At 38.2% G+C, this 24962-nt stretch overlaps 1 protein-coding gene across 6 annotated transcripts in view; it reads left to right on the forward strand.

The window, feature by feature from the left end:
- Nucleotides 1-1305: 1305 nt before the first annotated feature.
- Nucleotides 1306-24962, forward strand: part of LOC105073405 (plasminogen receptor (KT)) — a 53546-nt gene continuing 29889 nt past the window's right edge. Inside the window, exons 1-3 of one of the 6 annotated variants that reach the window (XM_074361605.1) lie at nt 1306-1457; nt 2512-2639; nt 4914-5000. In XM_074361605.1, the coding sequence (XP_074217706.1) occupies nt 4920-5000 (81 nt within the window). In that variant the 5' untranslated portion in view covers nt 1306-1457; nt 2512-2639; nt 4914-4919. Of the gene's footprint in view, nt 1458-2511; nt 2640-3997; nt 4070-4913; nt 5001-24962 lie in introns of those variants that run through there. The other 5 variants (XM_074361610.1, XM_074361607.1, XM_074361606.1 and 2 more) reach the window with 5 other exon arrangements.

Here is a 24962-nt window from a genome sequence, read left to right on the forward strand (position 1 = left end):
CTAACTGTGTGTCAGATATTGTGCTAAGTGCTTAAATATATTATCTAATGTAGTCTTCACAATCCAATAAATTAGATGGCTTTAGTCCTAGCATAGAGATGATAAAAGTAAGTTTTGGAGAGGATAACGAATGACAGTGATGGAGCTAGAAATAAAATATAGGTATGCTTATGCTACAGTCTGCACTCAAATGCTATTGTATCCATTGTTATCTTCTCTTAAAGAGTTAAAGCTCCACATAGCTTTGTTCCTGTGGTGCACAGGTCACTCTGATAATGAGAAACAGAGATGCTGATGAGATTTCCCTATCTAGTCATTCAACAAATACGCTCTGGAACGTGAGAGCCAAGCTCCAGAATAATGAAACCTGGTGTTGAGAGCATCAAGGCAAGCACAAGAGGTCAGTGTGGTGTTCACTTACATGCAGAGCCTGGAGGAGATTAGATCCCTTCACTGATTTGATGGTCAGCCAGGGCTAAGTGCAGGGACCTTCCTCATGGAACTTCCTCAAGGCCAGAGCCTTGTGAAGTCCATGCTAGTCTTCCAAGCCATTTAGCAGCTAAGGACAGAATGCCAAGAGTTCCTCAAGTATTCTCTCAATGAGGCTGGGAGGGAGGCTTGACTTAACTCAATACAGAAATAACTGGTAGGGGTGAGAAGAAATGGACATCTCTCAGAGTAGCAAGGGAGAAAAATAGTTCTGTCCAATAAAATAAAATAGAAAGAAAAAATTTGGATTGGTAAGTCTGTTCAAGTCTGCTCTTTTTCGTTTCCTGTCTTAACCTTTTTACCACTTTAATTGTGGTAATTTAACAGGTGCGGGAGACGGAGGCTCCAACAGAAGGATTGAATAAGCTGTGCGGAGATTCAAACGGGAAAAAAAAAAAGTTCACCCTCAACATTAAACCTATTCTGTAAGTAGAAAGGCTATTACAAATATTTATAACGGTGAGTTTATACCTTTGTGACAACCTCACACGAGACAGATTCTCTTCTCGAAACAGACCCTACAGGTTGACATCATTTCTGGAGAGTAACAGTGAGATGTCTCATAAAGCTCTATGGAGGTTTTAGCCTGGCTCAAGAGCATGGATTGCTCAGGTTCCTCGTGGGTAACTGCAAACCTCACTGAGGCCTTTGAGTGAGATTTCCGTTCTGTTTCCTCGGCCTCCTCTCAAAATTTGACAGCTTCGTCGCTGTGGTTTTGAATTTGCCTCTTTGACCCGGCCCTCCCAGGACCCCGACGGGATAGAACACACCAGACCTCCGTCAGGCAAGCGGGCCCTTTAAGGAAGCCGAGGGCTGCGCTGATTGGCTGAAACTCGGGATCCTGTCATGACCAGCCAATCCTGAGGCTCTACAGGCCTGGTCCCTGACGCGGTCGACGGGACCCGGGGCCTGGAGGAGGCCTCTGCTACGATCACTGTCTTGGAACTCCAATTCCCGCTGCCCAGTGAGTGAGTGTCTGCAGTGCCGGCCGGGCCAGCCCCAGGCGGGTGGGGAGGGCAGTTTCGCGCGGCTGCGTCTGCCCGCGCGGAGGTCCGAGGCCCCGGGCTGGCCTGGCGGAGCTGAGCGCCCTCTCCTAGTGAGCGCCAGCCCTTGCCTCTCCTCCTGCCCCTAAAGATTCCAGGCCTCTACCGTATCGCTGTAATCAAGTTAGGGGAAGGTAGTCAGTGCAATCAATGGAAATCAGCATACTCTTGAAGGAATTACCCAAGTTACAGTAACTGTGTCCAGGATATGTGGGTGTAGTTAAATTTAAATTAGGGAAAACCTTCCGGAAGCTGTGGGTTCTGGACTGGAATTTGCAGAGGAAGTGAGCTGGTTTGAATTGAAAGCAAAGACTTATTGAAAATGATTGCAACCATACAACCAGTCATAAATGTAGATAATATGTCATTTGATCAGGATATGAGTCAGTACAGAAATTTGGATGACACAGCTTTTAGGTGAAGGACTTGTCTTTTTTTTTTTTTTTTTTTTTTTTTAAAGTAAAATCAAATCCTGGTTCCCAGGTGTGACCCAAGGAGGGCTGCCTGGAACTTGCAGCCTCAACATTCCTCTCAGAAATATCCTTACCTATTGTAATCTATAGCATGGCCGAGGCAGGACTGGAGCATTAAAGGGCCTAAGGTCTCAGAAGTAATATAAAAGGGGAAAAAAAAAAGACAGAAGGAATCCAAATCAGCATTTTTAGCCCTCTGAGGCACACTGGTGTCTAAGTTACACATAGCAAGGCATTTGTCACCAATGATAAAGTGCTGGAATTTTTTGAAAGACTTACTTTATACAACTGAGTGAATTCAAAGTTATTCCTATTGCAAGGTCATTCTTTTTTATTTTCTGATACACACTTTGTGAATGGGAGAGAGAAAGATGAGAGTATTCTGGACACCCTAAGGAACCTCCTGGACTTTGGAAAATGGCTTTGTTAGCGTGGGGAAGGAGAGCAAAGTTGAAAATACTGAACTCCAAGACATAATTTACAAGGTGTGGTGCACTCACTTTCAGGTGTGGTCTCCTTCAGGCACTACAAGGAAGCTTTTCTCCCTGCTTGGCTTCTACTTTTAACCCGTGGGAACATCCCCTAATACACCCAAACTACAATCCAGAACCAAGAGAGCAAGGTCAAGAAAGAGGTAAGCCTAAGTCCTAACTTCCCAAATAGTTGCTCTTCCCTAGATAACTGACATGACGGTTGTCTCTCCAGGGAAGATCTCATCTCCTCATAGATAGGGGCACTCTAAGGAACACAACTCTGTGACATACAGGGTGTGTGTAGGAATGGGATTAGAGGACAGTTGTTTTCTTTATAAATGCTTGCTGCATATGTAAAAATTCAATTAGCTACTCCTATGTGCAGAAGAAAAGTAAGGAATGGCAAGTGCCTGAGCTACAATTTATCCTGTATCACTCATGCTTTCTGCAGCATTTATAATAAAGGAAAGAGACACTTTGGGGACTGCCAAGATGGATAATATATTGCTCCTGCCTTTAGGCAAGTTCTGGTCTGCTGGTGGAGACAGTGGACATGGGGCTGTCAAAGTCTAGAGACAGAAGAGAACTTCTGCTAGATCTCCCTAGCATTAATGGGAGGCCTTTACCTCTGGTCACAGGCTGGAGTGGGGCAATGGCAGAGGGGAAGGGAAATCTCAGACCTCTCAGGCCTGTTCAGGGCTGTGCCTCTTCTCTGTGAGTGCCTCAGCCTCCCATGCCCAGCTTTGAAGCTTACTCTGACTCAGGGGCACCTATAAATTTAAGGTGCATCTTTAGCCAGAATACAGGGAAGCCACTGAAGTCTGGCTTGTAGTAACCACTCACTTAGGCCCCATTACAAGGGACAATCCATTCTATCTGGCATGAAATGCCCTCTCTCTCCTCCTGTCTTCTCACCAGTTAGCTAGAACCCAGGATTTCCTGATAAGGATATGAAAAATAGAAACTCTGCCTGGGCTTCCCACAGAATATTGTGGGTCCTGGGCGAAGGCATTAAGAATGGCCACTCTGACCTGAGGTTCACAAAGTGCTCAACAGCCTGCCAAAGAGAATCAGTAACATTGTTGAGGAGTACAGAGCAACCATAGCTTCCCTGAGTTTCTCAGTCTTCTGAAGGTAGAATCAACAACTAACTGAAGGTCTTCTGTACCCACCCAATTGGATTAAGAACAAAAATTGGAGTTCTGGCTCATCTAGAATTGCCAGTCCACTTAAGAATTTCTGAAGTAAGATAAATAAGATAGACTACCATATATTCATTTAAAATTTGTGTTTCCCAGGACATTTAAGTATCCTTATGTTTTCCCTCTTTTGAGAAGTAGCTTAACAAGGAAAAGGTGAGGCTGGAGGAGGATGGCCAAGGGATGTTAGCAGTGGGTCGATGGAAATAGCAAGTGGATAGGAGAGGTTTGGGATTACAGGAAGAGTACTGATATAGTGAACTTAAGATACCAAAAACATCCTAATATACAAATGCAAGGAGCACAGAGAAATCAGTCTTCAAGGTACACAATGCATCTTCTCAATCACCCCTCCTCAGAAGCAAAGGTTCTGTCATCCAACTGTACAGAAGGTAAGAGGATGGATGGTACTCACCCTGCCTCTCATAAAAATGAGAGGTTTTGTTTGTTTGTTTGTTTGTTTGTTTGTTGTTTTTTAACATTCAGTTCTTCAAGATATACAGTGGGAATTAAAATCAGAAAACATGGAACTATATACTTATAGAGCAGGAAAAGATTTTGGAAATCAAGTGCAATCAGCTGGTCTTAGGTGAGTAAGTGATGGCCAGACTGGTTAAGTTTGCTCAAGGTCAGATAGCTAGTTAGGAGCAAGGACTAGAATCCACACTGTGTTCCCAGGTCAGAAAATTTGCCCTTTGGTTTTTTTTTCTTTTGAGAAAAAAAAAAAAAAGTGAATGAAAGGTTGCAAATGGCAAAATATCCTTCTTCCTTATGGGTGAGTTGTATTCCATTACATATATAAGCTGCATCTTCTTTATCATTTCATTTATTGATGTGCACTTAAAATGTTTCCATATCTTGGCAATTATAAATAATGCTATTAATAGCAGGGTAAATGTATCTTTTTGAATTAATTCTTATTTTGTGGTTGGCTTTATTCCTTTGATAACTATGTAAGTTTAAAAAGCTAAAGCTCTAAACATTCTTAGAAACAATGAACAGTACATATATAAATTTTTAAAATATGTGCAGTAGATTGTGTATATGTATTTACATACAATATGTTGTATCTGCGCAGTCAAATAGTAACAATTCTATCTCACAAAACTGAAAAATGAGAAAAAAGAATATTTGCTTTTTTTATTTTGTCATAAGTTCATGGTAACCTGAAACAGGGTATATGAGGATGCATGTAGAATATATTATTTTAAGCCTCTTTACTTTTTTATATTTTAGGTCAAGATGGGGTTTATATTTTCAAAATCTATGAATGAGAACATGAAAAGCCAGCAGGAGTTCATGCTTATGAATGCCCGACTTCAGGTACATTTTTAAATAATTAAGCTTTTATGTTGCTACAGTGGTTAAACTTTTTGTCACATGTGCTGCAGCACTATGTCCTCTTTAACCCCAAAAGGTAAAATGCTTTTGAGGCTTATCCTCAAAGCCAAGATGAAATGGATTACTAATTATCTGGTAAATGGGTTTTTTTAATCTCTAATCCAGATACTTAAGTAAAAATTTCCATATTATAGGAAGAGATAACTTAAGAGTTTATGGTAGACAGAATGATGCCCATCCACAAAGTTATCTGCATCCTAATCCCCTGTGAATATGTTACCTTACATGACTTTACAAAGTGATTAAGTTGAGGAGTTTGAATTGGGGGAGATCCTGAATTATCCTTATTTATCTGGAAGGGCCCAATGTAATCACAAGGGTCCTTATAAAGGAAAGAGGGAGGCAAGAGGGTCAGGGTCACAGAGAGAGAGACATTTGAAGATGCTATGCTGCTGACTTTGAAGATGGAATAAAAGGGCCATGAATCATAAGATTCAAGCAGCCTCTAGAAGCTGGAAAATGCAAGAATACAGATTCTCATCTAGAGCTTCCAGAGGGAAAGCAGTCCCTCCAGTCCATTCTAGACTTCTGACCTCCAGAACTGTAAGGTAATACACTTATTTTGTTTTAAGACACTGAGTTTGATAATTTGCTACAGCAGCAATAGGAAATTTTAATACAGAGTGTGAACATTTGACACTGGATTTATACAATGGCTGAATAGAAAAGATCAAGCAAAGTAGGAGATTGTCTAATTGCCTAATACAGGTTGTTAAAAAGTATTTTTAAATGTTCTAAAACAAAATCAAGTATTAATAGTTTGACTGAAATTATTTTCCTAAGATTTCTAACAAAGATCTGTAGACCTCTGTGGTTCATTACGGCTCTGGGAGTAGAAGGTTCTAGGTGAGACATACAGTAAGTGGTTAAAAGTGAGGACTAAAGCCAGGCTGCCTGGGTTTGAATCCTGGTTCCACCTCCTGACTGACTGTGGCTTGTGCTTCAGTCTCCTAACCTGTAAACTGGAGATGATACTGTCCCCCTCAGAGTAAAAATGACCATGTATTGAGAATGTGTAGAACACTGCCTCAAGTCTTTAGAACAGTGTCTCTCAATCTATAAGCATTAGTTGTTACTCTTGTTATTATTGCTTTTAAAGAGTGATAAAAAGTGTCTTCTGTAGGATAAAGATTTCTTTTGGGGGCATGGAACTATTGAAAGAATGGGCAACTGAACTATTATAACAGAGCAAAGTGACCTAGAGGAGATCAAATGTTTAGGGTTTTGAACCAGTAATGTATGTCATATATTCAGAGAGTCCTTGTCCAAGACGTCTGGAAACTACAGGGCTTTTACGTCATAAGTCAGGGTCTGTGAAGAGTTTGGGATTTTACCCTGCTTGCAAGCTAACAGATGAGCCTATTACTATTTCATGGACGCTGGCAGAACACAGGAGACACCTACATCAAACAAAGGACTTTATTACTCACAGCACAGCAAGAGCACAAGCAAGAGGCTGGTGTCAATTCTTCATGCCCCTCGAGTCTCACAAAGGTGACAAAGACAGGCTTACATGGGTGCTGTGTATTCAGTGCATTGTGGAACACTGGGCTTGGGGAATCTGCTGCTTTCCTAGTGAGTGGGGAACTGGTGGAGTTGAGGTGGGGGAAATTGACCTCCTTCCTCAAGGTTGTTCACGGCAAACACAACCCCAAGAAATGGTCTGTGTAAAGAGCAGTCTTCTGGGCTTGCATTCTTGGCTCATCCAGAATGTGCAGGGACATTCAGGGCCCATGGCAGATTGCCCCTCAGCCGGATTGACGAGAGCTTTGAGAACAGCCTTGACTTCTGCTCACTGATCCCAGGGCCCACTACAGTTGGCATCTAGGGTCTAACCGGCAGGCGCAATATCACTATTGGCATCTCTACTTTTCAGCTCAGCTGAACCAAAGGTGAACCAGGCCCAGGCATTTAGAACAACCTCTGTGAATCCAAGGGCCCTATAGAGCCAGTAGCTTTGCTTCAAGTGGCAGCGTGGGGGATAAAATTTTCCCCAAAAAGGTAGCTACTACTCCTTTATGCAAAACTGAGATGACACTAGGGCCAGGCCAGCCACACCCTCAAACACATTATTTTCATTTGACCAGCAAAGGGGCACTTTCCTTGTAGTTGCCATGTCCCGGCTGTCCTAGTTGTCCATGCCCATGTCAGGCCTGAGAGCCACAAATTCTCCAGGGGTCAAGTGTTTATTTTTAACAAGATCTCAGTAATAGGCCAATAACTGCCTCCTCTTTTTGAAAGGGATACATTTTGGGTTGAATTGTGTCCCTGTCCCCCAAGTTCGTTTGTTAAAGTCCAAACCCCCACTACCTCAGAATGTGACCTTATTTGAAGACAGAATCTTTACAGAGGTAATCAAGTTAAAATGAGGTCATTAGGGTGGGCCCTAATCCCAAATGACTGGTATCCTTGTAAAATTTGGGCACAGAGACATGCATACAGGGAGAATGCCATGTGAATATGAAGAGGCCATGTACAAGCCAGGGAGAAAAGCTTGGAACAGAGCCTCCCCTCAAAGCTCTCACAAGGAACCAACACTGCTGACACCTTAAATTTGGACTTCCAGCCTCCCAAGTTGAGACAATAAATTTCTGTTTCTTGAGCCATCCAGTTTGTGGGACTTTGTTATGGCAGCCCCAGGATGCTAATACAGCATATATTTGATGCCTGTGTCCAGCATGTGGTGCTGCTGTACTGGCAATGGCCTCTGAAGAAGGCTATGATTTTCTTTTTCTTGCTAGGATTCTATATTGTTTCTATTGCACCACTTGGAAGGGGTCAGGGACTCCCTGAATGGGAGAATGTCCTTTCATTACTATGAATGTTTACAGTAAAAGCAAGTAACACAAAATTTATTATACATTTATATTCAGAGGACATAACTGCAGTATCTTGAATCAACTCAAAGGCCATTTTAATTTCCCTAGTTCACTGCAAACTGCTCAAACCTTATCAGTTGAATTTTGCTCTGAGAACACAGACCAAAGATTTTAACATAGGGGTTATTGTAATAGTTTCAGGAGATTAGGCTGTTTCCCAGCTGGGGGAGATTGGGAATACAAATTTTTTTGCCCTTTGGTTCTTCATCCCAGAACTGGTGGTACTTCCTCCCCTGTGCTCCTCTGGCCTCTGGAGAGCACTGGGGCTCAGAGGCATCCTTCTTTTAGCCAACACTGGCGCTACTGCCCTGCCCTGCATCCTCAGCACTTTGGGCCATCTTGGCACTTAGCACACCCTCCCTGCATAGGACCAAGGAGACATGGGGCCTGGAATCCAACAGAGCCATAAATAAAAACAGTTGAGGCCCTCCTCTCCCCTCCCTGAAGTTCCCCTGCATATCCAACCTTCTTCCCTAAAGGAGCTGAAGTTGGATGAGTGGAAGAAGGAGAGAGCAGCTCGGTGCCAGTAAGCAAAGGTTTGCAGTTACTCTCAGGTTCAAGAAGCCTCTTGGCACTGGACTCAACAAATTTCTAATGTATTTAGTCTATCCAACGTTGTATATCCTCATTGTTTACACCATTATTTCAGCTTTGGGGACCCTTGACCCATCAGCCATTGCTATACTGCATGCCTTTTGGCTGGGGAGTGGGGCTTGTTACCCCTATGATGTCATGACAACATCCTTTCCTTCTCCCACCCCAGAGGAGAATGTGCCACAATCAACACACAATCTGGGAGTCTTGTTTGGACCCTACCTTTTGTTTCTCAGCCTCATTTAAGGCAGTGAGAGGTCTTTACCCTCCCACCCTCACCACCACCTATGCAAAAGCATTTACTTCCAGATCTCAGGGAGTCTTCTGATATCCTCTAACCCAGCCAGCAAGGACCCTTCTACTTTCTCTTCCAGAACACCATGTCTCTATCAGCACCTCATCCATATCACCCAAACTGGCAGGTCTTGTGAGGGTCTGGTATTTTACCCTGCTTCCAAGTTAAGAAATTAGCCTGTTACTTTTTCATGGATGCTGGCAGAAGACTTACTCACAGCACAGCAAACATCATGAGCATAAAGTTGGTGCCAGTTTTCTATGCACTCCAAGCCCTGTGGAGGGGATGGAGGTGGGCCTAGTTGCATGATGAGGTGGACACATGAGCTTGAAGAATCCACCACTTTTGTCATGAATGGTGAGCAAGGCTGCTCTTTGATTGAGAAGAGGTGTTACTTCATCCTTAAGGTTGCTCCCTGCAAATACAACCCTGACGAATGGCCTGGGGAAAGAGCAGTCAGGGCCTGCATCCTTGGCCTGCTCAGCAAGAATGCTCAGGGTCCATGGCTCCCAGTAAGTGTGTTGGTTTAGATGATTAGTTTTTCCTTTTGACCGCAATATACTTTATTATTTATCTTTTAATTTCAAGGAAGGATGACAAAAAGATATAAATCAATACAGTTGAAGCAGCCTTCCAACCCTAAAGCTACTTGAGTTCTCATCCTAAATGGGGCAGCCTAGGGAGAAACAGACTCATCTGTAGCAGTTTGGAAGACTGGATTGGTCCTTGAATGTTCCTCCATTTAAAGGAATTAAATACCTAGCATCATTTTTAAGGCTTAGAGCTATTCTTTTTTTGAAAAAATTATCATTAATTATTTGAGATATATATAAGAGAATATATTTATAAATTATGAAGCATAATAAAATGAACACCAATGAACCCATCACTAAATTGAAGAATTATATTATCACAATACCCTTGAAGCTACCTATGGATTCCTCCTCCCTGAATGTTGAGTGAACCCAATCAGCTAAAGTTGGGCTGTAACTGACATAGTATCATATCCCAGAGTTCCTAGGACTATGTATGACTCTGTAAGTGGAAGGAATGGGCCAGGGGAAGATGTGGGTGGGAGATGACATTTCTTTCTAAGTTCTTCAAAGGAGAGGTTTAAAAAACACCAATTGAAACACCAGGCCTGCTAACATCTTTAGCCTGTGATGGCATGTCTTTTGGCTCTTTTCCTATTTAATGGCATCTCAATAAAAAAGGGTAAATAGAAGAAACAAATGTTTATTAAGAGAAACCTAATAATTAGAATCCTTTTCCCAGTGGGTTTTTTAAGTTCTACTTTTTTTTTTTTGGTAAAAAATGAAAAATTGTAACTTGATAATTTGATATTATTGGTATTTTTCTTTCAGGAGAAAGGGCCAGAATCTTATCCCAGTGGCCAGGTTCCCAACTCTGGCTGTACATTTGTCTCATGCAGGGGCTTTTTAATGTAAAGGTTTCATCCTAGATTGGTCAGATATCTACATGCCTGGGCATGCAGTTGCTTTAGGCTCTCCAGGGGATTGTGATGCACAGCTTGGGTTGAAAACCTTTGCCCTTTCCTTTTCTATGATGCTACATAATTGTAATTGGTGATTGGCAGTGACTTAACACAACATACATTGGAGATGAAACCAAATAAGTTTTCAATTTAGGCAAATTATTCATGAAAGTAATTAAATCAATCACTGGAGTCTGGCTTCAAATCAAAAAAGTTCCTTTTAATTAACAAATTGGTTCTAGTTGAGCTAGAGAAAATTTACACTACCCAATATAATAATGTTTTCAGATCATCAGCAAAAGTCAGTTTCCCACTGCTTTGTCTAACCCCTGTTACCAGGGATGGTGGATAGCTGGTGTATTCAGTAAACCTCAGGTAAAAATAAATACTTTCTTAAAATGCCACTAGATGGCACATCTAAACCAATTTTATATGATCTGAGTGGCCAAAAAAGCATTCTGAGGTTATAAAATAGGATGGAAACTGAAAGTGTAAAGCAGAAAAAATGAGGGAAGAAAAGATTCCATGAGTCTCTGTTGTGCTGTAGTGCTACTATACAGGCAAAACAGTTATGGTCCATGTAAAGATTAATAGGGCAGTCTTTTCATTGTTCACTGTGAGCAGGACACAGACTAATGACAAAAAATACAGGAGAGCCAGTCTTTGAGCTGAACGTCTATGTAGTGTTTGGTGTTAAGGAAATGAAGTATAGCTATAAATCAAAAGTATAGGTATTTAGTATATATAAAATAATATACTATATGCTAAGCAGCTTTCAGATCTGTCTAAGGTACAGAAATTTCTTATCTAATTTGGTGGGGAGAGGGCAAGGTATACTGCAAACACCCAGATGTTATGTGTGTATATCTGTGGCAGGTAGAATAATGGCCCCCTACAGCTGTTCACACCCTAATCCCTGGAACCTGTGAATATATTACCTTATGTGGTGAATAGACTTTGCAGATGTGATTAAATGAATAGACCTTGAGAAGGGAAAATTATCCTCGATTATCAATGTAGACCCAATCTAAACACATGAATTTTTAAAAGTAGAGATGTAAAGACAAGACTCAGAGATCAAAACAGCATGGTATCGGCATAAAGAGATATCTGGGTCAATGGAACAGAATAGAGAGCCCAGAAATAAATCCACAGACCTATGGTCAATTATTCTTCGACAAAAGAGGCAAGAATATACAATGGAGAAAAGACAGTCTCTTCAGCAAATGGTGTTGGGAAAACTGGATAGCAACATGTAAATCAATGAAGTTAGAACACTCCCTCACTCCACAGACAAAAATAAACTCAAAATGGCTTAAAGACTTAAATATAAGACAAGACACAATAAATCTCCTAGAAGAAAACATAGGCAAAATATTCTGACATAAATCCTAGGAATGTTCTCCTAGAGCAGTCTACTCAGGCAATGGAAATAAGAGCAAAAATAAACAAATGGGACCTAATTAAACTCATAAGCTTTTGCACAGCAAAGGAAACCATAAGCAGAATAAAATAACATCCTACGAAATGGGAGAAAATATCTGCAAATGATGTGACTGACAAAGGATTAATTTCCAGAATATATAAACAGCTCATACAACTTAATAACAACAACAACAACAAAAAACCAAACAATCCAATCCAGAAATGGGCAGAAGACCTAAACAAGCATTTCTCCAGTGAAGACATACGAATGGCCAATAGACATGAAAAAATGCTCAGTATCAATATCAAAAATGCTGGTGGGAATGTAGTTTGGTGCAACCATTATGGAAAACAGTATGGAGACTCCTCAAGAAACTAAAAATAGACTTACCATATGATCCAGCAATCCCACTTTTGGGTATATATCCAGAGGGAACTCTAATGTGACAAGATACATGCACCCCAATGTTCACAGCAGCACTCCTTACAATAGCCAAGACATGGAAGCAACCTAAATGTCCATTGACAAATGACTGGATAAAGAAGTTGTGGTATATTCATACAATGGAATACTACTCTGCCATAAAAAATAAAATAATGCCATCTGCAGCAACATGGATGGACGTAGAGATTGTCATTCTAAGTGAAGTAAGCCAGAAAGAGAAAGAAAAATACCATATGATATCACTCATATGTGGAATCTAAAAAAAAAAAAGGACACTATGAACTCATCTACAGAACAGAAACAGACTCTCAGACTTAGTAAACAATCTTATGGTTACTGGGGAGAGGGGGTGGGAGGGGATAAATTTGGGAGTTTGATATTTACAAATGTCAGCCACTATATATAAAAATAGATTTTTTAAAGTTTCTTTTGTATAGCACAGGGAACTATGCTCAATATCTTGTAATAACCGTTAATGGAAAAATATGAAAACAAATATATGTATATATACGCAATACTGGAACATTGTGCTGCACACCAGAAATTGACACATTGTAATTGACTGTACTTCAATTTAAAAAATGAGTCAGAGCGATGTGACGTTGCTGGCTTTGAAGATGGAGGAAGCCCACTCCCTCACCTTCTCCAGCCAAGAAATGCAGGTGGCCTCTAGAAGCTAGAAAATGCTAGGAAATAGATTCTCCACTAGATTCTCCAGGAAAGGAAGACATCCCTTGATTTTAGCCCATTCCAACCTGTGTTGGACTTCCAGTATCCAGAAGTATATAAGATAATAATTTGTGTTGTTTTAAGCCATTGAGTTGATAGTAATTTGTCTACACAGCAGCATTTGCTATGATTATTTTTACAACATAAAATACAGTGTAGACTCAATAAATGCCTTTTCAAATGTATAAAAATTAAAACAACAAACAATAGAAAATAACATGAGAACTTAAAATTGCTTAAACTGTTTTAACTCCCAATACCTTTAATTCTTACGCCGTCCCATGTGTTTTTTTTGAGGTGAAAACTGTACCAACGAGTTAGAATAAGAAGGACAAGACTTCAGTTTTTAAAAGAAGGGCTGATTTTCTGAGGAAAGCAAGAAAGTACAGTGTTTGCTTTGTAGAGAGTCTTGTGGCAACAAGAAACCCAAAATGTAGAATAGGTAGTGAAGAGGAGAGGAAAGCAGTCAACTCCATCTGTAGTAGAAGATTGAGCAAGTGGGCGTTGGCTCAAGAACTAGAAGTGTCAGGGGACTTAACCAGGAAGTGCCTTGAAAAAAGGGGCAGCATGATCAGTATAAGTTCACTCACAGTGGGGTCTACAAGGAAGGCTACATGGCTTAATTATGGTACCTGGATTCATAACCATCTTCAGCTTATCCCTCTGAAACTCTTTTCTGCCTATGTCCCCATACCTATTACCTGCTCTTAGGCTCCCTATGTCCCTCACTCATAATCATTCTTCTGAGATTCTTATTTTTTAATTGTGGTAAAATATAAAATTCACTATTTTAAAGTGTACAATTCAGTGACATTTAGTACACTTACAATGTTGTGCAACCATCACCACTGTTTAATTCCACAACATTTCCGTCACCCCAAAAGGAAACCCACTAAGCAATTGCTCCCTGTTCCCCCTTTCTCCCAGCTCCTGGCAACCACTAATCTGCTTTCTGTCTGTATGGGTTTGCCTGTTTTGGACATTTCATATAAATAGAATCATACAATATGTGGTCTTTTGTGTTTTGCTTATTCAATTAGCATAATCTTTCCAAAGTCCACGTATGTTGTAGCATGAATCAGTACTTCATTCTTGTTTATGGCCAAATAACATTCCTTTGTATAGATACACTACATTTTGCTTATTCATTCACTTGTTTATGTACATTAAGATTATTTCCACTTTGGGTTATTGTGAAGAGTGCTGCTATGGAAATCTTTGTACAAGTCTTTTTGGAACACTTGCTTTTCAATTATTTTGAGTCTGTATACCTAGGGGTGGAATTGCTAGATCATATGAAAATTTTATGTTTAACTCATTGAGGAACCACAAAGTGTTTCCCACAGTGGCTGCACCATTTTATATTCCTACAACAATGTATGAGGGTTACAGATTCTCCACAATCTTACCGATACATGTTATTTTCCTTTTCTTTTTTCTTTTTCTTTTTTTTAAAATTCTAGACATGCTAGTGGATTTGCAGTGGTATCTCATTGTGGTTTTTATTTGAGTTTCACTAATGACTAATAATATTAAACATTTTTCATATGCATATTGGCCATTTGTATAACTACTTTGGAGAATTGTCTCTTCTAGTCCTTTGCTATTTCTAAACTGGGTTGTCTTTTTCTTGTTGAGTTGTAAGAGTTCCTTATATATCATGGATACTAGATCCTTATCAGATATAATATATGCAAATAGTTTCTCCCACTCTGTGGGTTGTCTTTTTACTCTCTTGCCAGTGTCCTCTGATGCATACAAGTTTTTAATTTTTATGAAGTCCAATTTATTTTTCCTTTTGTTGCTTGTGCTTTTGGTGTCATATGTGAGAAAGCATTGCCAAATCAAAGGTAATTAAGATTTGCCCTTATGTTTTATTCTAAGAGTTTTATAGTTTTAGCTTTTTAAGTTTTTGGTCCATTTTGAATTAATTTTTGTATATGGCATGAAGTAAGGGTTGAATATCATTCTTTTGCACGTGGATATCCAGTTATCTCAGTACGAGGTTCATTCTTTATCAACATAAACAAATCAAATGTTGCATAGTAAAGATTAGGGGTCACACAGTAAGTCTGTAACTAAGTCAGGTCAAGAATTTGTTCACCAGGGTCCAGGTCCTCTGAAGAGAGCATCTTGACTTTTTAGTGGTCTTCAAGTGCCTAAAGTTCAAGATGGTGGCAACCTGCTGGTGTCTTTCTTTTCCAAAGTTGGAATGGGTGGAAATAAGTTAATTTAATAGCACTATGAAGGATTGGGTCTAAATGCAGAGAATATATGTATTAAGTTACTTGACTTTTAAAGAGACTGCTAAAAACGTTCAGCATGACCCTTTAAATATAGGGTAAGATATTAATATGTCTGGAATCACTTAGAGGAGTTAATGAAATTACTCTTCAGATTTCCTGTATACTGTCTATATTCAGGAATGGTAGGAAATGAAAGTAAAATAATTAATAAAAGTCATTGGAACATAGGCACTACCTTATACAAAGGTAAAGAAACAACAAAGAAGGGTCAAGCCACCGAGTTGATGCTTTGCTGCTTAGCCCTTCCATGCTGACAGTGGGTCGAGGACCCTCCCTACAGTCAATTTTCCAACGGGGACACTGAATTTAGGTTTGTTCACAAACTTAAATGAGACCAGTGACTCCACTTATAGATTATCAGAAAGCTTTTCTTTTTCTTTTACTCCCTCAACTATAATTCTTTTTTCATATATCCGATTGGAGTGAATTTCAATTCATTTTTAGCTTTGCATTACTAGAGCAAGGGAGGAGGTCACTTATAAACTCAGTAGAACATTTACTGAATGCCTAGAGTATACAAAGTTTGGGGCACAAAACTATTAAAAATGATCTTATAGCTCTAATAATTATTTTTGTTTTCTCTATAAATCTTCATAATGTGTACACACACACACACACATACTCCACTTTATTTCAAAAAAAAAAAGTAAGGTAGGCTTGCTGTTAAAAATCTTTAGACTTCTCACATGTGTCTTGTTTCTACTTCAGTTTCTTCCTTAAGATAATTGACAATATAGGGTAAATATTAGTATTTAATATAGTGGAACAATCTAAAGTTTCAATATCTTGAATAAACTTACTAAATGTAGAATAATAGTGAATCTACATTTTAAGAAATGTTTTAGTTTGAAATAATTTCAGATTTGCAGAAAAGTTGCTAAATCCGTATAGAGAATTTACATACAGCCTTTAGGTAGCTTCCTTTAAACCATAGTGCAATGATCAATACCAGGAAATTAACATCAATACAACACTGTTAACTAAATTACCGATCTTTCTGAAATGCCACCAGTTTTTCTCCTACTATTCCTTTTCTGTTCCAGGATCTAATCCAAGATCTCACATTGTATTTAATTGTTGTTTCTGCTTAGTTTTCTCCAGTCTTATAGTTCCTCGTTCTTTCTTTGGTTTTCATGATAAGTACTGGTCAGTTATTTAGTAGAATTTCTCTCACTATGCGTTTTTCCAGTGTTTCTCATGATTAGATTGAGGTTGCGCATTTTTTGCATATTTTTTTAAACTGTAGGATGCTATTATGTCTTTCTCACTGCATCATATCAGAGGATACCTGACGTTGATCTGTCTTATTACTAGTGATGTTAGCCTTGATCACTTGTTTAAGGTGATTTCTGCTAGGTTTCTCCACTGTAAAGTTACTATTTTTTCTTTTCTAATTGATAAATATCTTTGAGGAAATACATTGAGACTCTGTTAATATCTTTATTCTTCTCAAACTCTTGCCTGCTCATTTTAGCATCCATTGGTGGGATCTTATATGCAACAATTACTGTGGCATTTGCCTAATGGTAATTTTTTTAATCTCCTTCATTCTATCTATATTTGTTCATTGGAAAAGCTGTGCCTTCCCCATGTATTTATTCACTTATTTTTATCAATATGGTCTCATAGATATATTATTCTGTGGGTTATACTCTAGTACCATCATTATTTATTTTATGGCTTAAATTGTTTTGGCTATTGGGAATTCTTTCCAGCTGGCTACCATGTCCCTTTGACATATCCCATCCTTTGCTAATTCTGTGATCATAGGATTGTCCATATATATTGTGCCTGCCCAAGGCCTGGAATTAATCACTCATTTAAGGATGCCCGTTTCTTTCTATTAGGGAATAGTATTTAGAACTCAAGATCTGGGCTCTAGGTGTGCTTATTGATATGGCCATTGTTCCCAGATCCTCTCATCAAAGACATGTTCATATATACTAATCCCTGCATATACACACACTTATACCTGTAAGCATGTATATTCTAAACCATGAGTTCATAGTGATACCTCTGATTCCAACCTAGTATGATGTTTCGTTCTAGCCTTTCTTTTTCTCTATTTTTAAGTTCTTTCTCAAACAATAAGAAACCTGGCTCTCATTTTCTACCATATATTCACTTCAATCCTAGTAGAAACATGAAATAGTTACAGAATTTCCAGTACATACCCCTGTGGGAGACAGATTCACTAACTGGGGTACATTATTTGTATGTTCTTTTCTCCTTTACAGTATTCAGTCAAAATACTTTTCTGTTAATTAGGTTAGTTCCTCCTGGGCTTCTTCAGGGTGGTTAGGTTATTCATTTGCAGAATACTTATACTTTGTATTCTCTCCATGTTTTGGCTGAGTTAAATTAGATATAGAGTAGAGGAGTGTAGGAAACATAAATATGTTCTAATGATTAAAACTATCCAAAAAGATACATTCCAAGAAGTGTTCCTCCCTCCTCATCTTTGCTCACCTATTCCCATTCTCTTCTTTATATATAGCCTTTCCCATATTGTCTCTATGTGTTTAATCTCTCTAGTCTTCTGTTTATCCTTCCTGTACAATATCCTTTTGTACAATAAACAAATACACGTGTATTTTCTTATGTCTCCTTCTTCCTTACATGAAGGGTAGCATACCATTGATATCCTTTTGTACCTTTCCTTTTTTCACTTAACAGTATGTCCTGCAAATCATTCCAATCAGTTCATAGAGATCTTCTCCATTTTTTTAACAGTTGCATAGTGCTCCACTGTGTGGGTATATAATAATTTATTCAAATGATGTATGGGCACTGTATTAGTTTCCTATTGCTGTGAAAAATTATCACAAACTTAGCAACAACACAAAATAATTATCTTATAGTTTGGAAAGCCAGAAGTTTGAAATGGGTCTCACTGGAAGAAAACCAAGGTGTCAGCAGGGCTGCATTCCTTCTGAAGGGTCTAGAGGATAATCCTTTTCCTTACCTTTTCCAGTTTCTAGAGGCCGCCTGAATTCCTTGGCTCATGTCCCCTGCTTCCCTCTTTAGCCAGCAGTGTAGTATTTTCATCTCTCTCTAATTCTGACTCTCTTGCCTCCATCTTTCACTTTTGAGGATCCCTGCAATTATATTGGACCCACCTGTATAATCCAGGCTAATATCCCCATCTTAAAATTCTTAAATTAATCACACCTGCAAAGTCCCTTTCTGCCATGTAAGGTGATATATTCATGGGTTCTGGAGATTATGAGCCATTATTCTGTCTACCACAGATACTTAGGTTATTTCTAATATTTTGCTGTTATAAATCATCCTGCAATGAATAATCTTGTGCTTTTACGTTTCTGTACTGCTGTAGGTATACCTTCAGGGTAGAATTCTAGAAGTGGGATTGCTGGGTCAAAGCTGGTGCCTTGTAATTTTGTTAGGTATTGCCACATTCCCCTTCAGAAAAGTTTTACCAACTTGAGAGCACCTATTTCCCCAAACTCTCACCAACAGAACATGTTGTCATTCTTTAAAATTTTTGGCAATCTGATAAGCAAGAAATGGTATCTCAGTCTTGTTTTAATTTGCATTTCTTTAATTATGAGTAAACCTGAACATTTTCTCACATGTTCAAAGGTCATTTATGTATCTATTTTTGTCAATTGTCTGTTCTTTGGGTTTTCATCCCCTGACTCTCAATTTTTAAGAGCTCTTTATACATTAGAGATACTGATCTCTTATCTGTGGAATATATTGCAAATATTTTCTCCAGACTGTCATTTGTCTTTGATTATGGTGGGGGTTTTGCCATGAAAAAATTAAAAAATTTTTATGTATTCAGATTAACAATCCTTTATTGCCCTTGCATTTTGAGTTTTTATTTAGAAAGTCTTTTCCTATACCAAGGTTAAAGGGGCGGTCACTCGTATTTCCCTAATGTATTTCTATAGCTTCATTTTTAATATTTAGATCCCTAATCCATTCAGAGTTTGTTCTGGTATATGGTGTAAGATATGGCTCTAATTTTATCTTTTCTCAAAAGGCTACAACATTTATTAAAAAGTCTATCTTTACCCCCAGTGATTTGAGAGGCCACCTTTACTAACCTTCTATATGTACTTGGGTCTGTCTCTGGACACGCCATTCCACTGGCCAATTTGTCTATTTGTGTACCAGTACCACACTATTGTAATTATAGGTGCTTTAGTATGTTTTGATGCCTGGTTAAGATAGTATACCCTTGTAGTTTATCTTTTCAGTGTTTATTACATGTTTGCTTTTTAACAGAAACTTTAGTATCAACCTACCCAACTCTACAAAATAGTTTGTTGATTTTAAAAACTAAGATTGCATGCATTTATAAATTTATTTAGGAAGAAATGTAGAGTCACCCTGTCCAATAACAGGGGATGTCTTTTAATTTGTTTGAGTCTATTTTTATATATTCCAGGAGTTTATAAGTGAACTACAAACTAAACCAATATTTTTTTGTTAAAAAAAAAGGAAAAATTTAAGTTAAATTTTAAAATTTCCTGTAAATGATTATAAAAATATTCTTGCAGTTGGATTTCTTGCCTATCTGGCAAGGGACTGTGTTAGCAGTGCACGTGAGGGAGGGATGTTCTTACTCTGAAATGTGCGAGACTGAAGAGTAGGAAGAGAGAGAATGGCAGAACTTCTCGGCAGGTTGGGGTGGCACAGAGGGAAATCTAGAAAGAAAAACTGGGCTCCAGACTGTTGCTTGCTGGATTTACGGCCAGGATATGGGTGCTAAATTTACTGTAGATTTACTGTAGATTTACTCTTCTTGCAATGAGATGTTCACAGGCATTGGAGCCAAGCACACCCGGGGCCAGCCCTGACTCCATCACTTACTTGTTATCTGACCTTTGATAAATGAGTAAACTCTCTGAGCCTCAGCTTCACCACTAAGATGAAGAAAGGATACCCAAATACTAGCTTGTATGGTAGACGAGATGTCAGTAAAGGTTCCCTTCTTTCCTGTTTATCTACATCCCTTTCTCTTATTTGCTCACAGTCACCACTTCATTCTTTCTTCCATCTCTAATTTCATTCTCTATTTTTCATTCTTCATCATTTTTTATCTTTCCCCGTCTCTATATGTATTTTCACTTCTGTGGTTAGGCATATGCTTTTCTAGTTCCTTTTCCCCTCTAACTTGCAGGATATTTTAGCACTTTAAAAAGTCAATTCTGGGAATGAGGACAGGGGGCCAATTAACCTGTCAGTCCCACAGAGTCTCATAGGCACTCCTGATCCCACTGGGCATGCTCAGCCTTCTCAGCCTTGAGACACTAAGGGACATTAGCAAGTGTCCCCTCCAGAGCCAGGACAGAATTTAAGTCATTTCAAAAGATCCCTGCAACCTGGTCCAGAGGACACCATTCCTACATGCTAACTTTGGTACAAAATGGAATTGCTTCTTGTTAATTCCTTTTGCACATATGCTATTTCAAGGATCTTATGGGTATTTTTCTAGGAAATTTCAGAACAAAAAAGAATCTCAAAAAAGAATCTTTAAACAAGTTCACTAAATACCAATTTACTTGTGATGTATGTGAAATACTGCAAAGGAATCAGCACAAATTTAGGAAGGTACTGAGTAGACATTGTTCTGAAGACCCAGAGTAATTGGGGGAAAAATAGCTCCTTTCTCTTAAGAACCATGTATTTTAAGTTTGACTAACTGTAATAGCAATTTAAAGTATGCTTTTACTATAATCACTGAAAATATTAAGAGATTTGACACCTATCCCAATACTTAGAATTTACTTTACAGCTAATATTGATTTGTACATAACCATAATTTCTTATTAAAATTTTTTAAAAGTGATTTAGAATTTGATGCCCATCTTTAATACTTAAGACTTTTGGATCTGATCTAAACAAGAACTCTGAAAACATTCTCTCACACAGAATCAAACCATTACTTCATATTAATCAAGTCACCACTTTGTTGGTTATTCTCTGACTCTCTTTCCCTGCCCCCACCTAGATCCTCCGAGATCTCTACCCTTCTCTGCCCTGTGTTCTGGGAGTCTGACCCTTGGCCTTGCATCTCCCAGGCTTCTTTTCCCTCTGGCTTCTGGTTGGACCATCTAGCAGGAGGCAGCAGCAGGAGCCTGGAGAGTTTAGGTATGTGGTTCTGGAGGTAGCAGTGGTTTCCATGAGCCACAGCTCTTTTAAGTTCTTGCTTCTTCCTTAGCTCCATCTCTCACTGGGATCTGGTTAACACTGTTTCCTTCCTGTTCCCCTGCTAGCCTAGGAGAGTTCATGGCTTCCTGCTGTTTGTTTGCCCCTGGGTGCCTCACTATCTCTTGTGGTTACCTTAAACTGCCCACACTCAGTGCTGTCCTTTCATCAAATTCTTCTCAGTTAACCTCTTTTGAGAAAATATGCTACATCCTGGTGACACCTTGTGAACAAAATAATGGGTGTGTTGATGTTTTTGTTATGAATAACTATCTAAACCTTTAAAACTAACTGCATTTATCATGAACACCAAAAATACACACTTTTTAATTAAACATTTACTTAATATGCTTCTGGCAATTGTAACTTTAGTGTGATGCTCCCTAAACTGTATGAGATCCATGCTAAAATTACAAAATAAAATTTTGGGTCAGACTTTGCTCTAAGTCTGCACTCAGCTGGACTCTTTGACTAGTTGGTAATTTCTTTTTCATTTCCCACCTTAGGTGTATACATCAAATGAAATGAGAAGTAGCTGTGCTGACCAAAGAGAAAACACCTAGAACACAAGCATATTACATGGAATTTACAACACAGCAGCTGCTTCTTTAATAAAATTGATGTCCCCTTTCAGACATAGATGATAACTACAGAGAAGAAAACTACAACTTATAAGCTACATACTGGCCTCCAAATACCTAGTTTCTTCAGCCATGTAACAATTAACAATATAACATCAAGCTGAAGTAAATAATGCTCATTTATTTCATCCATGAGCGGTATATATTAGTCCCTAGGTGAAAGGCTTTGAAAAAAAATTGAAGACAAAATTCCCTTGTTCATTTGTGAAGCTTCTGTGAGATACTGGAGCCATTTCTAATATTTTTGTGGCATACAGATTTTTACTAGATGTGAACTGTCTTAATTTTCTACCGTTGGTCTGTTTCAAATGCCATGCAACAAACAATTGTGTTAGACAAATTTTCCATGTGAACAAATTAATGTAGTTTTATAGAGAAGCATAATCTAAAACATAATTTTTATAGCCCTTCTTACATGTAAACTTCTCATTGCTTAAATTATTCTTCTTGCCTTTGGTGAATGTCTATTAATTTTCACGTTTGGGCTTATAGTGATGACTATTGCACAGACGGTTAGTAGAACACTAAACTTCTGTGTTGAAAACAATAGCCTTAAAAGCTCCTGTCAGTCTCTCTGTCTCTGTCTCTGTCACACACACACACACACACACACACACACACACACACACACACACACACAAAGAGGTACAGTCAACTCCAGCAATAGCGTATTTTCTTTTCATTCAAAAATAAAATTTCAAAGTCAAAACATTATTTTAAAAGTCTAATCCAAATTTTATGATCTATCTAAGTTGGTTTCTAGCATTTTTAAGAGTAAACTCTCTGAATACCCCAACTCTACACTTGTCCTTAAACTGAGGCATGAATTTGCAAAGCAATGCCTCAAAATATTCCTGGAAAAATATGTCATAATGACATTAATCCGCTGTCTAGCATTGCAGTGGACATGATGGCATTTCTATTAGCTTTTTATTGATGTTAATGTAAATAACAGAACCCCCAAAAGAATATTCTGATAATGATTTATTTATTCACAGACTGTATGCCAGGCCCTGTGCTAGTTAATGAGGATGTAAAGATAAAAAGACAAAAGTTAAGTAGTTTTATAGTATTTATATGTTCCAAAATGGTTCATGTTATTTCATGTAGTGCTTTTTCTTAGAAGAAGAAATGGTTGGATCATTTTCAGTAAAGAAAAATTTTGTGTTCTCTTTAAATCTATTTGGTAAATTAATGATAGTTTTAGGTTCGTGGTTAGGTTCAGTTCAGATATATTTACTGATGATAAAAATATATAGGCCATTAAATTCTGGATTTATTACATTAATGGTAATATAATTATATAATTTAGGATTTGAATTTTTATGTATGGGCACATTCACTTGATTTTTTTTTCTCTTTTTTTTTAACATTTTTTATTGATTTATAATCATTTTACAATGTTGTGTCAAATTCCAGTGTTCAGCACAATTTTCAGCCATTCATGGACATATACACACTCATTGTCACATTCTTTTCTCTGTGAGTCATCACAACATTCACTTGATTTTTGAATCACTGTACATGGCTTGGAAGCCAAATTATATAATATGGAATATTTATTTTCAGTTACGTACCCAAAAAGAAATGTATTAATTTGAAATTAAAATTGTTTTAAGGAAAATTAAACATGAAGACTTCAAAGCTTAAGAAATTATATTAGAGTGGGTGATTATCAGTGTTTTTTCCTCTCTTGAAAAATCTTTCTGTAATTATATGTATCTTTATAATATACACAAACAAATAAACAGAGCTGCAGTTGTACACCCCATACCATAACACTGGCAACTGCTAATCTCCCTACAGGATTTTGGTTAAAGGTTTTTTTCACCATAAGAGCTGATTGGGAATGTATATTTTAATAGAATATTTTGTTCCTATTTTTAGAATTTAAATATTTGCTTATTTAAAGCCGTTGGGAATTTTAAGGCAAAGGAGACTCCATCAGGTTAGGTATTTTTTTAAACTGTTAAAATTGATTTCTGAGTACTCTCTGCCGGCATGCCCCTTTAATAAGTACATCGATTAGAACTTCTGTTTGCAAGAACTGTTGTTTTCAAGAACTGGAAACCCAAAATGCACAAATATGAAGTAAAGAGGAAAACAATATGCCTGTTGTGATACATAAAAGGGAACAATCAGTATTATTCAGAAACAAGGGATAAAAGGTAAAGTGAGGATGGCAGTGGTTTTGTCTACTTTATTTGTATATTTCACTAGATGAAAAACTGCTGCCATTTGGTGTGCTCAGATGCTCACTCGCTCACTCTCTATTTAAATATAAAGATGCATATATTTAAATAAATAAATACTTGTTTAAATATGATATACTTTTGCCTAAAATTTATAATGTGAAAGGAGGTATTTCAGATGCAGACCTCTCCAATGAGAGGACCCCAAAGGCACATCTGTTTGGTTTATGACCCTCACATTCTATCATGGGGTGAGGTGCAGTGGAAAAGAATGCCATCATGTTCATAGCTGTATGAAACTGAAAAGTTAGAGCATCTAAGTAGCAATCACTTCAAAATCAAATTGTTATGGACATCACCAAGGGGAATCAAAGCAGTTGCTTTTTTAAAGAGGGAAGATCATTGCTCACTTCCGTTTTCCTTCCTTCAGTGGAAGCTTGGTGCCACTTTCTTTTCCAACAAAATTTCCTCTCTGGATCATATGACATGGTCCTTTTAGATAGTTCAGTATCTACATCTCTTCTGTAATGAAGAGCCTATTACTTCTAGGGAGTCCCTGGCAAATTGAATTTCCATAACTGGGAAGTAGGTTTCTCATTCTTCCTAAATCTGAGCAGCACAGCATTTCTGGAGGATAGAGCCTCCCCTGCTACTCCCCTTTCTTGGGAGGGGAAGAGAATGCAACTGCTGCCTTACCAGCTTA

The sequence above is a fragment of the Camelus bactrianus genome, chromosome 4, assembly GCF_048773025.1.
Source record: "Camelus bactrianus isolate YW-2024 breed Bactrian camel chromosome 4, ASM4877302v1, whole genome shotgun sequence".
NCBI lineage: Eukaryota > Metazoa > Chordata > Mammalia > Artiodactyla > Camelidae > Camelus > Camelus bactrianus.